Genomic DNA, 14,039 nt, shown 5'->3' with positions numbered 1-14,039 from the left:
TATTTTTTTCAAAAAATATTTTTAGAAAAAGGAAAAAAAAAATCAAAATTTTAGCATTTTTATATTTTTTTTAATAGAAAAAAAGAAATTTTATTTTTTTATTTTTTTTTTTCAAAAAAATATTTTTTAAAAAAAAGGAAAATAAAAATTAGAAAAGAATTTTTATTTTATAAAAATTATTGTTTTTAATATTCAAAAAAAAAGAAGAAGAAATGAAAAACAGAAAAAGAAATTTTATCATATTTTCTATTTTTTTTAATATTTAGAAAAAGTTAATTAAAATATATAGAAAAGAAATGTATTATTTTTAAATAAAAAATAAAATTAAAAAAATAAAATACAAAATTTTAAAAATTTATAAATCCGGAATTAGGTAGAAACACGGCATTCAGCTGTAAAAAAAAAAAAAAATTTGTTGAATTAAAAAAAAATTTACCTTTTTTGCGAATATAAAGAAAATTTCCCCCAAAAAAAAAATTAATATTTAAAAAATACTTACAAGCTACAGTACTTATAGTAATTCCATTGGTGGCTTGAAATTGAGATTTTTTAACTGAAATTATAAAAAAAAAAAAAAATAATTAATTATTAACGAATCTTTATCAAAAATAATCATTTTTTAAAATTTATTTTAATTTTTTTTTTAATTTATTAATATTTATTATTTATTTATTTCTTTTTTAATAATAATTCGCTTATTTTTATTTTTATTTTATTTATTTAATAATTTAATTTTATTAATCCAATTCATCAGATAATTTATTTTTATATTTATTTAATAAATAAATTCAACAGAATTTTTGTAATATTTCAAAATTTTGATTTAAAAAATAATGAGCAGTAAAAAAAATTTTTTTTTTAATTTTAAAAATGTCAACAAAAAAAAATCTTACTTTCACAAATTGGAACTGGATGACTCCATTGGCCGAATCTACAATAAATTTCACTATTTCCCCTCATTTTGTAACCTTCCTTGCAAGAAAATTTATAATATGTCGATTTTATATCCAAGGCAATTATAATATGTGCGTCCGTTAGTTTTATAAATGGACATTTTGCTGGAACAATAATAAAAAGAAAAAGAAAATGAAAAATAAAAGAAAAAAAAAAAATTAAAATAAATTAATAATAATAATAATAATAAAATAATAAAAATAAATTAATAATAATAATAATAATAAAATAATAAAAATAATATTAAATAATAATAAATAAATAAAAAAAATTTTTTCCCATTTTTACAATTTAATTTGAATATAAAATAAAAAAAAATAAATTAAAATAAATTAATAATAATAATAATAATAATAAAATAATAAAAATAATATTAAATAATAATAAATAAATAAAAAAAATTTTTTTCCCATTTTTACAATTTCATTTAAATATAAAATAAAAAAAAAAAAAAATTCTTACGTGTACAAATTGGAATTTCATTGAGCCATTGACCATCATGGCAAATTGAATGATTGTTTCCGAGAAGTTCATAATTTTCATTGCAATTAAATGTGGCAATATTTTCATTCACATTAACTTTACCATTTATTAAATCGATTTTTGGACAAAATGCTGCGAAAATAGAGAAACAAAATTTAGTTTACTAAATTTTTTTTTTTAAATACAATAATTAATAAAATAATAAAAAAAAAAAATACAAAAAAAAATGTTTAGGTACTCTTTTATTTTCTTATTTTTCTATATTATGTAATTTCGATTTTTTTTTTAAATTAATTTGCAAAATATTATTTATATATTTTATTTGTCAAAAAAAAATTACTTGTTTGTTTTCTTTTCGTTTTTATCAATTTTTTTTTGTAATTTTGATTTTTTAAAAATTAATTTGCAATTAATTTCTTTCATTGTCAAAAATATTTTTTTTGCTTTTTCTTATTTCGATTTTTTTTTTTTTTGGTAATTTCAATTTTTTTTTAAATTGATTTGTAATTAATTTCATTCATTGTCAAAAAATTTACTTTTTTGTTTTTTCTTATTTTTCGATTTTTTTTTGTAATTTCAATTTTTTTTTAAAAAAACTTGATTTTTAATTAATTTCTTTTACTGTCAAAAAAATTTACTTGTTTGTTTTGTTTTTTTTTTTTAAATATAAAAAAAAAACTTACGAATGCAAATTGGAGCAGAATGACTCCATTTTCCATTTTCGCAAACAGATTGAAAATTCCCTTTTAGTTGATATCCATTGTCACAAATAAAATTGGCAACATGTGTTTTTTCATTAATTTGAATTATTCCAAAGCAAAATGAAATTAACGGACACACAGCTAAAAATAACAAAAAAAAAAAAAAAAAAAATCGACTTTTTTCATTATTTGGAAATTTTCCATGCGATAATAATTTTTTACATATTTCATAATTTTGCTAACAATTAATCGAATACGATGAAAAAAAAAAATTTATTTATATTTTCCACATATTTTTAAAAGGAAAAAATAAAAAAAATTAATATTTTCATTATATTTTTAAAAGGGGAAAAAAATATAATATAAATAAATTTTTTTTTCCTAAATTTGAAAAAAAAAATAAATTTTTTTATTTTTTTTTTTTATTTTTTCCTACCAAATGAATAAATTCTATTAATAATACATAATTAATAATTAATGAAAAAATATGTGTTAATTATTTTTTTCTATACATAAAATTCTTTGGTACAAATAAAAAAAAATACAAAAAAAAAAAAAAAAAAATAATAAAATAAAATACTCACTAAAATAATTTTGGTCGTTTTTGATTATTTCGTCTTTTTTAAAATTAGTTGCGCCAATGATAATTTTATTTTCATTGTTTCCAACATATTTGTTATTCTCATTATTTTCCAGATCGTCATCATCATCATCATCATCATTATTATCATCATCATTATTATTATTATTATTATTATCATTGTCGTTCTCATTATCATTATTATCATTATCATTATTATCATTATCATTATCATCATTATCATTATCATCATTATTATTGTTATCATTATCATTATTTTTCGCAATTATATTCATTTTTTTATCATTTTTATTCTTTTCAGATATTTTATAATCATTATCATCTTCTCCTGACGAATGTTCTAAAATAAATTTTTCATAATTATTTTATTTTTATTAATTTTTTTTAAATTTATTCATTTAATTGACGGGACATTATTATTATTATTTGAATAATAATTTATAATAATTATTTTCATAATTTTTTGTATATAGTAATAAAAAATTACGTACATAATAAATAAAAAATATTACAAATCTTTTTTTTTTTGCGCAATTTAAATACCAAGATAACAAAATTCGAAAATAAAATATTATTAATTTTTTTTTTTTTTTATTTCGAATTATGTTTTATAATTTATAGAAAAAAAAATTATATTATTTATTATTTATATTTCCAAATAAAAATAAATATATATATATATATAAAAAATTATATATTTTATGCTATAGAAAAAAAATTATATTTTATGGTATTAAAAAAAAAAAAAAAATTACCAATACACTTGGGAACACTTCCGTTCCATTTATTATTTTCAAATTTAATTTCCTTCAATCCTTTAAGATGATGTCCTTCATTGCAAAAAAATGTGTATTTACGTCCTTCTTCACTAACCACATAATGTCCAAATGGAAAATCTATTTGTGTTCTGATTGCTGAAAAAAAAAAAAAATTATTTTTATACGATTATTTGAAAAAAAAAATCATTAAATTCAATATATTTATAATAAAATAAAAGAAAATAAAAGAAAATAAAAAAAAATTAAAATAAAAGAAAATAAAATAAAAGAAAATAAAAGAAAATAAAAATAAAATAAAATAAAAGAAAATAAAAGAAAATAAAAATAAATTAAAATAAAAGAAAATAAAAATAAAATAAAATAAAAAAAATATAATAGAATAAAATAATTATATTTATAATAATTAAATTAAATTATTAAATTGTAAATAAATTACGCGAATTGAAAAAATAATTTTTACAAATAAACAAAAATCACTTTATTTAACTGTTTTTGTTTTTATTTTCAATAATTATATAAATACTATTAACTTACGAACACAAATTGGTATACTATCAGACCATTTATTATTTTCATAATAAATTTCACTCGCTCCATTAAGTTGAAATCCTTCTTTACAACTAAAAATATATCTATAGCCAGAATCGGCAATTTTTACAAAACCATTTTCTAATTCTTCAACTCCACCTAAAAAAAAACAAATATAATTAGTAATATTTTTTTTTCTCCCCCATTTTCTAAAAATAAATTCTAATAAATAATTAATTTACAATTTTACACCAAAAAAAAAAAAAAAAAAATGTATTCTTTTTAAAAAAAAATTAAAATTTTCCTCTTTTTTTTCAAATTCTATATTTTTTTTATTACTCACCAGTGGATTTTGATTCAATCAATAAACATTGTTTTAGAATGAAAAAAAGAAAAATAATAAATAAATTCATTGATAATTGAAAATTCATTTTCCTCGATGTTTCCTCAGTAAACATTGATGAATAACTAAAGAGATATATAAATATACATAAAACTAAGTTTTGATAAAATTTTCATTCAAAAATTATAAAGGTAAATAGGTATAATTTTTCAAAAAACAAATTTTCAAATATTTATACAAAAAAAATTTTTTTTTTCCCCGATTTTTCTTATAAAAATAAAATATTATTTATTATTTATAAAAAATAATAATAATAATAATAATAATAATAATAATAATAATAAAATAAAATAAAAGAAAAATAATAATAATATTAATAATATAATAATAAAATTATTTCAGTAATTTAATAATTAATTTAATATTTAATTGAATAATTAAAATTAATTAATACCTATATCTACTTAATATTAATTAATAATTAAAATTTTATTACGTTTCTTTAATCTAAATTTTATTGAAAATATTTTTCTTTGTGCTTGAAATACAAAATTCATTTTTTTTTTTGTACGATAATTTCAAAATTCCGAAATTTTTCCATTCAAAAAAATATATATTAAAATTTTTTTTTTAAATTAATTTTGTTTAAAAAAATAATTAATTTGTTAAAAATTACTATTTTTGTTTTTTCATTTTTTTTTTTTTTTTTTTTTTTATTTGCAGAATAACATAGCCTACAATCAAAATGACTATAAACATATTATTTTGATGATTTTAAAAATTTCCCGACAGTTTTTTTTATTTCCCCCTCCAAAAAAAAATCTATAATTTTTTAATCTGTAGGAAAATATGTTTTTTTTTTTTTTTATAAAAATAGATTTCGATTTTCAATATATATATATTGAGAAAAAAAAAATATATATATATATATATAGAAAAATATTCTATATATGCAGAAAAATTTGTTTCTAAAATTTTTGCAAATTTTTCGTATTTGCATAAATTAATTTTTTTTTTTATTTTTTCTAATAAAAATTTCTAATTTTCTTTTTTCTTTTTGTATCTAGTCAGTTTTTTCATTATGAATAAATCGTTGAATAAATGGCATTTTGTAAATTTTAATTGAAGAAATTGATCCTGCACAAGCTCCAACCCAATAGACAATAACGTGATCCATTGTTGTTGTGCCAAGACAACCGTATTTCAATGAAGTTGCTAATGCCGGATTAAAATAGCCTCCGGAATAATTGGCCGCTGAAATTAAAAAAAAAGAAAATCAATTTTTATTTTTAAAAAATTCAATTTTTTATTTTTATTTATTTAATAACTTTTAAAACATTCGAATTTTAATTTTAAAAAATTCTCATTCAATCGAATTTTCTTTTTTTTTTTTTTTTATTCGAATTTTTAAATAAGAAAAAAAATTCTAATTCATGGGATTTCAAATTTGTTCGAATTTTTATTTATACGAATTTTTCTTTGTACGAATTTTTTATTCGTCCGAAATTACAAAATGTTCGATAAAAAAAAAAAAAATCAACGCAAAAATTTCGGCGCAATTTTTTTGAAAATTTGCCAATTATTAATTATTAATTATTAATTAAAAGAAAATGAATGTAAAAAAATAAAAATTCTCAAAAACAAAAATTTTGTTATGTAAAAATTTGTATAAAGAAAAATTCAAAATTCGAAAATTTGTAAATTCGTCCAAAAAAATAAAATTTATTTCTAATAAAATTGTTTAAAGTAAAAAAATTGTAATTAATAATTTTTTATGAGATAAATTATGTGAACCAATAAAAGGGGGAGATAAAAAAATCTAAAAAAAAAAATTAATTTTAATGCAAAAAAAAAAAAATTATAAATTTATATTTATGAAAATTTGTAGAATGGTAAAAAAAAAAAAAAAAAAAAAAAAAATGTGAGATAAAACCAATAATTGACCTGCAACCACTAATGAAGTTCCAACAAAGGAATCGATAATTGTGCTAAATCTTGGATTAAGGTCACCAAGAATACGGGAAACGACTCTACAAATACATGTCGCTACACCCTCAATTATTGCTCCATAAAAAACTGGAACCTGCAAAAAAAATTAGAATCAAAATTAAAAAAACAAAATAATTATTTTAAACAAAAAAAAGAAAAATATTTATTTAAATTTAATTCTATATAAAAATATATATTTAAAAAAAAGAGGTAAATATATTTAATAAATATAAAAAACAAAAAAATTTGTATGAAAATATATAAAATATAATATAAAATAATTAAAAAAATTTTTTAATAGTAAAAATAATAACTAGGGAAAATGATGATTAACAAAAATAATAACTAGGAACAATAATAACTAAGGAAAATAATAATTAATAATAAATTTTACTCCAACTTTTCGAAATCAAAATAATTTCTATTAAGAAATATTATAAAAAAAATATGAATCAAATAATATAAAAATTAAAAATTTTCCCGTCAATTTATTAAATAAATAATAATAAATAAAATTTGTCAAAAATAGAAAAAATAAAATTACAGAAAAAAGAAAATTTAATAATAAATGAAAAATATCAAAATTTGATGGAAATAGGAAAAATTTAAAAAAATTAAAAAAAAAAAAAAATAACTGAAGCACACAAAATATAAATCTAAAAATATAAAAATAAAAATATAATTAACAAAACAAAAATATAAAAAATTATTTAAAAAAATAAAAATACAAAAGATAATAAAAAAAAAAAATTACAAAATAATTGACAAAAAAAAAAAAAAACTAAACATAAAATAAAAATAATAAAAAGTAATTAAAATTTTGAAAAAAAAATACACGAAAAAAATTAATAAAAAGAAAAAATTAATAATAAATAAATAAAATAAGAAAAAAAAAGAATGTATCCCTTTTTTCCTATACTAAAAAAAATTGTTTTTTGTACTAAAAAAAATATTTTTTTGTATTAAAAAAAATCATTCTTGTATTAAAAAAAAATTTTTTTTTTCTCTGCTTAAAAAAAAAAAATAATTTTATTTCAAACCTGAAGATCAGTGCTGCATTCGGAAAATGCACGATCCTTGTGCGTTGGAACAATTTCAAGATACCATAATAATTGATTATATCTAAAAACAATGAGGCCACCCATTAATTGTGCCCAAATTAAAAAAAATGCTTTACGTAAACTTTGTTTTCCCTCGACAACATCTTCTAAATGTGTATAGGGACATGCGGTTGCATCGCCCCACACATAACACCACCAAATTGTCATAAAAAATAAATAAATTGCATACATCGATATTCCCCAATTATCGGCAACTGAAATTAATTAATTTTTTTTTTATTTTTGCAATGAAATTATATGTAAAAAAAATATATTCTAAAAAAATAATTAATAAATTTTAATAAATTATAAATAATAATTAATAATAAATTAAATACAAATAAAAAAAATATATATAATAAAATATGAAATATTAAATAATAATAATAATAATAAATAATATGATGTAGAAAAATATTAATAAAATATAATAGAAATAAATGAAAACAATTTTTTTTTTAAATTAATTTTTTTTAACAATATAATTTTTGTTTATATAAACAAAAAATTTTTTTTTTTTAAAAAAAACATTATAATTTTTGTAATTGAAGGAAAAAAAAAGAAATTTAATGAAACTTACTGATAATTAATTCAAAGCATCCTCCACAAAGTTCGGCAGTGGCAATCGCTTCCAAAAATAAAGATTTTATTAACGGTTGATTAACGTAAAATGAAACATATTTCCTTAGCCAATGTGCAATGAGACTCGTTAAAATAATGTAAAATGTTGAAACGCCCAAAGCTAATGGTGTGGCTGTCATTTTATTTTTGAAATAATTAATAATTCTCCGTCTAAAAAATATAAAAACAAAACAATAATAATAATAATAATAATAATAACAATTGACAAAAATTATGACTAGGAAGAATAATAATTAGGAAAAAAATTAATTAGGGAAAATAATGAGTTACAAAAATAATAACTAGGAAAAAATAATGAGTTACAAAAATAAAAATTAGGAAAAATAATAATTATTAGGCAAAAAAATAATTGGGGAAAATAATAACTAGGAACAATAATAACTAGGAAAAACAATAACTAGGAAAAATAATAACTAGGGAAAATTATAACTATAGGGAAAATAATAACTAGAAAAAATAATAACTAGGGAAAATTATGATTAACAAAAATAATAACTAGGAACAATAATAACTAGGAAAAATAATAACTAGGGAAAATAATAACTAGGGAAAATGATAACTAGGGAAAATAACTAGGGGAAATAATAACTAGGAAAAATAATAACTAGGGAAAATAATAACTAGGAACAATAATAACTAGGAAAAAAATAACTAGGAAAAATAATAACTAAGAAAAATAACTAGAGAAAATAATAACTAGGAAAAATAATTATTAACAAAAATAATAACTAGGAAAAATAAGGAGTTACAAAAATAAAAATTAGGAAAAATAATAACTAGGAATAATAATAAATAGAAAAATTAAAAACTAGGAACAATAATAACCAGAAAAAATAATAACTAGGAACAATAATAACTAGGAAAAATAATAACTAGGAAAAGTAATAACTAGGGAAAATAATAACTAAGAACAATAATAACTAGGAAAAATAATAACTAGGAACAATAATAACCAGGAAAAATAATAACTAGGAACAATAATAACTAGGTAAAATAATGACTAAGAAAAATAACTAGAGAAAATAATAACTAGGAATAATGATAAATAGAAAAATTAAAAACTAGGAACAATAATAACAAGGAAAAAAAATAACTAGGGAAAATAATAACTAGGAACAATAATAACCAGGAAAAATAATAACTAGGAACAATAATAACTAGGAAAAATAATAACTAGGAAAAACAATAACTAGGAACAATAAAAACAATGAAAAAAAATAACTAGGAAAAATAATAACTAGGGAAAATAATAACTAGGAACAATAATAACAAGGAAAAAAAATAACTAGGAAAAGTAATAACTAGGGAAAATAATAACTAAGAACAATAATAATTAGGAAATATAATAACTAGGTACAATAATAACCAGGAAAAATAATAATTAGGGAAAACAATAACTAGGAAAAATAATAACTAGGGAAAATTATAACTATAGGGAAAATAATAACTAGGGAAAATTATGATTAACAAAAATAATAACTAGGAACAATAATAACTAGGAAAAATAATAACTAGGAAAAACAATAACTAGGAACAATAAAAACAATGAAAAAAATAACTAGGAACAATAATATAAGGAAAAAAAATAACTAGGAAAAGTAATAACTAGGGAAAATAATAACTAAGAACAATAATAATTAGGAAATATAATAACTAGGAACAATAATAACCAGGAAAAATAATAACTAGGGAAAACAATAACTAGGAATAACAATAAAAATTACCAAAAAAGTTTTTATAAAAATAACAAAAAATAATAATTATAGGAATAAAGTGACTATTATTAATAATAATTAAATAAATAAAAATATTAATTAATAATTTTGTTTAATATTTTTAAATTTTGCCGCAGATCTATGGAGTTTGCGCAGAAAAAAGTCCCGTGTATTTGAAGGTTAAAAATGTTATTTTTTTTTTTTTTTTTAAAAAAACGGCGCAAACTCCAAGGATCATGTTTTGGCAGCAGTGAACTGAAGTATTTCAAAAAAAAAGATAAAGTATAATAATTTTCTTAAACATATTTTTGTCTGTTTAAATAAAAAAAATTTTAAATATTAATTTACTTACAAATGTGAAAAATTTTGTAGAATCTTGAAAAATTGATTTTCAGTTTAATTAACCTCATTTCTTGTTTATAATATTATTAATATTATTATTAACCGATTTGAAGTGAGTGTTTTGCTACTGAAACCTTAAAAAAAAGACTGTCAACTATATTGTTGAGCCTTTCACTTCTCTCATCAATATGCAATTTTATTTTTTAAATTCCATTACAGTTAATATTATTATTATTATTATAATTATTTATTGACGATTACAAATCAATTAAATACTGATAATTGTGAAAAATAAAAAAAAAATAAAATAAATATTTTCATTTGAATTATTAATAATTAATTAAAATTTTAAAAATTTATAATTATTTTTATAAACAATAAAAATTATTAATTTACCTTTATTTCAATAATTAATAAATAAATTATAAATTTTTGTATTATTTTAATATGTATTTTAATAATTTAATTTTATTAATTAAATTATTATTTTTATTATATTATTATTAATAATTTATTGCAATTATTTTTAAATTGGAATTAAAAATGTGTTTTAATTATTTACAAATTGGAATTAGTATATTTTAATTATAAATTGAAATATTAAATTTATTCCAATTAAAATTATAAAATTTAATTTTTGCCTTATATATTTGTAAATTTTTTTCTTTTTTTTACGAAATAAATTTTTATTACCTTTTTTTTTTTTGATGAAATAATTTTTTTTTCATTTAATTAAAATTTAAGTAACTTACCAATAAATATAAAATTAATAAAATTGGCTGCAAGTTTCTTGATAAAAAACGAGTAACATTTTTTTTTTAAAAAAAAAGCGCGCACAAATTTGGACACAATTATTATTATTATTATTTTTTTTTTTTAATTTCAATTTGAGAAATTAATTTTTTTTTCTTAACGCAGTTATTATTGCAAAGCCAGAAATCGTTTTACTGAATATTTTAGGAAGCACAAAAATAATAGTGACAAATATATATATATATATATATATATATATATATATATATCGGCGCACTTAAAACCTTGTTGCTATAAATAAGTACTTCGTTTAAAATTGTCCAATCAAGGGACCCAGAATAATAAAACTTTTTTTTTTTATTTATTTATTTTTTTCCTCTAATAAATATCAATGAAATATTCAATTGAAATGACATTTTTAATATTAAAAAAAAAAAAAAAAAAATTAATAAAAATAGAAAAATAAATTAAAAATAAAATTAATTAAAGTTTACGAAAAAATTGTTTTTAAAAAAAAAAGTATTTAAATTATTTCGAATAAAATAATTATCAAAGTATATTTTAATTTTCATTAATTTTTTTTTTCTTTCAAATATAAATATAATCCATATATAACAAGTTTCATAATTACGAAATTTGGAATATTTAAATAATTTATTCGAAAATTTATATATATATTTACATTTTCAAAAAAATTATTCTAGTATAGTTGAAATATTTTATTATGTAAATAAATGAGTAAATATTTTAATAGCTGAATGATAATAATTTTTTTTTTTTTTTTTTTTTTTCATCCATTATATTACGGAAATTTTTTTTAACAAATTTCAATTAAAAGAAGTAATTTTTCCAAATTATTTTCAGCTTCCTTATTAGTTCGATTTATTTTCATTTCTATTTTTTTTATACTTTTAAAAAAATCATCAACATATACCATTAATGATTGAAATGATCTTTCAATTCTTTTATCAATGACTTTTACCAATTTTGGCTCATTCTAAAAAAAAAAATGAAGAAGAAGAATTAAATTATATATAATTATTGTAATTAGCAAAAATTTGTTAAAAAGAAAAAAAAAATTCAATTATATAATTATTAGAAATAAGCAAAAAAAAATTTTTTTTTTTGTTATTTCATTAAAAATATATAAAAATTATACATACTATTGTTAAGTCACATTTTCTTGTTTTTGAATTTATTCCTGTACATGTTTTTAAATAGTTATTTTGAAGATTTTCATATTTTTCCCTAATTACAATTTCAATATTATCGGCAATAATAAGATAGTCATTTAATTTTTTTTTTAAAAACATAAAATTTGAATCGTATTCATGATTTGGAGTGTGTGTAATGCATATTTCGTTTGATTTAAAATTTATTGAATTTTTTTTATAATAATCCGTGAGTTCCTATATAATTAAATAGAAAAAAAAAATGTCGATAAAATTTCAAAACAAAAAAATTACAAATATATTAATTAAATACAAAAAAAAAATAGTAATTATTTTTATTACTATTACAATTATTATTATTATTAAACAATAGAAAGTCAAAATAATAATAAATAACAAAAATAAATAATACAAAATAAAATAGTAATAAAATTTTTTTTTTTTTAATAAAAATAAAAATTAATAAATTGGAGAAAATTTTGATATATTTACATTTCGATGATTTTCTATGATTTTTATTCGTTGATTATAATCATTTTTCCTTGCCGTCTCATATATAGATGGTAAACTTTCAAGAATTCTTTGAATATGTTTCATAAAATTCCATAATTTTTCTAAATTTTTCGAACGATAATTATTTATAATTTCAGTTGAATTTTTTCCTTCCGAAATATTATCGTCGCCATTAACAAAATTGTTCTATAAGGGAAAAAAAAAAAAGAAAAAACATTAACAAGTGTAAAATAACATAAAAATTCGGACAATATTTTAATATAAAAATATTGAAAATTATTTTAATATCAAAAAATATTGAAAATTATTTTAATATCAAAAAATATTTTAAAATAAAAAAGTATTTAAATATAAAAATACAAAAATATTGAAAATTATTTTAATATAAAAAAATATTTTAATAAGAAAAAGTATTTAAATATAAAAATACAAAAATATTGCAAATTATTTTAATATAAAAAAATTATTTAATAAAAAAAAAAAAAATAATTTAATATTAATTTTAATTTTACCCAAATTAAAAGAAGAGCGCCAATTCCAATAAAAACTTTAAACATCTTCATCGCAAAATTAATTAATTATATAATGTCAACTTCTTCTTTCCTATATTAATACTTTTCGATAGAAAAAAAAAAAAAATTATTAAATTATATTCTAAATTCACAATTTTCACCAATTATATATACATTTTCGATAATAAAAATAATTATAAATTCACATTATTATCTATTATTTACTTTTAGATAATAATTGAAGTTCCAACAAAAAAGGTATTACAAATTCAAATTTTTAATTTATTTTTTAGTTCAATATAATGATAATAAAATTATTTATATAAATTCACCTATTTTTTTTTCTTTTTTTTGCGAATAAAATAAAAATTTTATCATTTTTTTTTTTTTTTGTCTCCTATACAAATAATAATTAATAATTTATAATATTAAATATTCGAATTGCTAAAAAATATAAATTTACAATATAAAATGATAAAAATAACTAGGAAAAATAATAACTAGAAACAATAATAACAAGGAAACAAAATACTAGGAAAAATAATTAGGAACAATAATAAGGAAAAAATAACTAGGAAAAATAACTAGGAACAATTATAACAAGGAAAAAAAAACAAGGAAAAATAATAACTAGGGAAAATAATAACTAGGAACAATAATAACTAGGAAAAATAATAACTAGGAACAATAACAACTAGGAACAATAACTAGGGAAAATAATAACTAGGAAAAATAATAACTAGGAAAAATAATAACCAGGAAAAATAATAACTAGGAACAAAAATAACTAGGATCAATAATAACTAGGAAAAATAACTAGGGAAAATAATAACTAGGAAAAATAATTTTTAACAAAAATAATAACTAGGGAAAAGAATGATTAACAAAAGTAATAACTAGGATAAATAATGA

The 14,039-nt window shown here is 16.6% G+C and overlaps 3 protein-coding genes across 4 annotated transcripts; all 3 read right to left on the bottom strand.

Annotated features, from left to right (window-relative positions):
* Positions 1-228: 228 nt before the first annotated feature.
* LOC127290110 (sushi, von Willebrand factor type A, EGF and pentraxin domain-containing protein 1-like) lies at positions 229-4,538 on the bottom strand. The gene is made up of 9 exons (XM_051318501.1): positions 4,390-4,538; positions 4,053-4,205; positions 3,495-3,653; positions 2,723-3,079; positions 2,121-2,279; positions 1,417-1,569; positions 894-1,058; positions 500-553; positions 229-392 (listed from the first exon to the last, which is right to left on the bottom strand). Exons 1-9 carry the CDS (start codon positions 4,502-4,504, stop codon positions 370-372), a joined length of 1,338 nt encoding a protein of 445 aa, XP_051174458.1. The 5' UTR covers positions 4,505-4,538; the 3' UTR covers positions 229-369.
* A 625-nt stretch (positions 4,539-5,163) lies between these two features.
* Positions 5,164-11,130, bottom strand: LOC127290109 (aquaporin-11). 2 transcript variants are annotated; one of them, XM_051318499.1, is made up of 5 exons: positions 10,930-11,130; positions 8,059-8,270; positions 7,419-7,693; positions 6,334-6,472; positions 5,164-5,643 (listed from the first exon to the last, which is right to left on the bottom strand). In XM_051318499.1, the coding sequence occupies exons 2-5, from the start codon at positions 8,237-8,239 to the stop codon at positions 5,453-5,455; spliced, it is 786 nt and encodes a 261-aa protein (XP_051174456.1). In that variant the 5' UTR covers positions 8,240-8,270; positions 10,930-11,130; the 3' UTR covers positions 5,164-5,452. The 2 variants fall into 2 exon arrangements, with proteins under 2 accessions (XP_051174456.1, XP_051174457.1); XM_051318500.1 differs by lacking the exon at positions 10,930-11,130 and adding an exon at positions 10,188-10,326.
* Positions 11,131-11,565: 435 nt separating this feature from the next.
* On the bottom strand, positions 11,566-13,273 carry LOC127290063 (uncharacterized). The gene is made up of 4 exons (XM_051318447.1): positions 13,128-13,273; positions 12,595-12,801; positions 12,094-12,339; positions 11,566-11,927 (listed from the first exon to the last, which is right to left on the bottom strand). Exons 1-4 carry the CDS (start codon positions 13,176-13,178, stop codon positions 11,748-11,750), a joined length of 684 nt encoding a protein of 227 aa, XP_051174404.1. The 5' UTR covers positions 13,179-13,273; the 3' UTR covers positions 11,566-11,747.
* Positions 13,274-14,039: the final 766 nt, after the last annotated feature.

Source organism: Leptopilina boulardi, unplaced genomic scaffold (genome assembly GCF_019393585.1).
Source record: "Leptopilina boulardi isolate dan_hultmark-lab unplaced genomic scaffold, ZJU_Lbou_2.1 LbouV2_55, whole genome shotgun sequence".
NCBI classification, from domain to species: Eukaryota; Metazoa; Arthropoda; class Insecta; order Hymenoptera; family Figitidae; genus Leptopilina; species Leptopilina boulardi.
Note: the sequence above shows the minus strand (reverse complement) of the source record. Positions and strands in the feature narration are given on the sequence as shown.

Excerpts from the sequence above, each read along its gene's own strand:
- LOC127290063 (XM_051318447.1), bottom strand. The coding sequence starts at position 13,178 with ATGAAGATGTTTAAAGTTTTTATTGGAATTGGCGCTCTTCTTTTAATT. Across the intron at positions 12,802-13,127 it reads GCGCTCTTCTTTTAATTTGG|AACAATTTTGTTAATGGCGA; the intron begins GTAAAATTAAAA and ends TTTCCCTTATAG. Across the intron at positions 12,340-12,594 it reads TCATAGAAAATCATCGAAAT|GAACTCACGGATTATTATAA; the intron begins GTAAATATATCA and ends TTAATTATATAG.
- LOC127290110 (XM_051318501.1), bottom strand. The coding sequence starts at position 4,504 with ATGTTTACTGAGGAAACATCGAGGAAAATGAATTTTCAATTATCAATG. Across the intron at positions 3,080-3,494 it reads AAGTGTTCCCAAGTGTATTG|AACATTCGTCAGGAGAAGAT; the intron begins GTAATTTTTTTT and ends AATTTATTTTAG. Across the intron at positions 1,059-1,416 it reads TGAAATTCCAATTTGTACAC|CAAAATGTCCATTTATAAAA; the intron begins GTAAGAATTTTT and ends TTATTGTTCCAG.
- LOC127290109 (XM_051318499.1), bottom strand. The coding sequence starts at position 8,239 with ATGACAGCCACACCATTAGCTTTGGGCGTTTCAACATTTTACATTATT. Across the intron at positions 7,694-8,058 it reads ATGCTTTGAATTAATTATCA|TTGCCGATAATTGGGGAATA; the intron begins GTAAGTTTCATT and ends AATTAATTTCAG. Across the intron at positions 6,473-7,418 it reads AATGCAGCACTGATCTTCAG|GTTCCAGTTTTTTATGGAGC; the intron begins GTTTGAAATAAA and ends TTTTTTTTGCAG.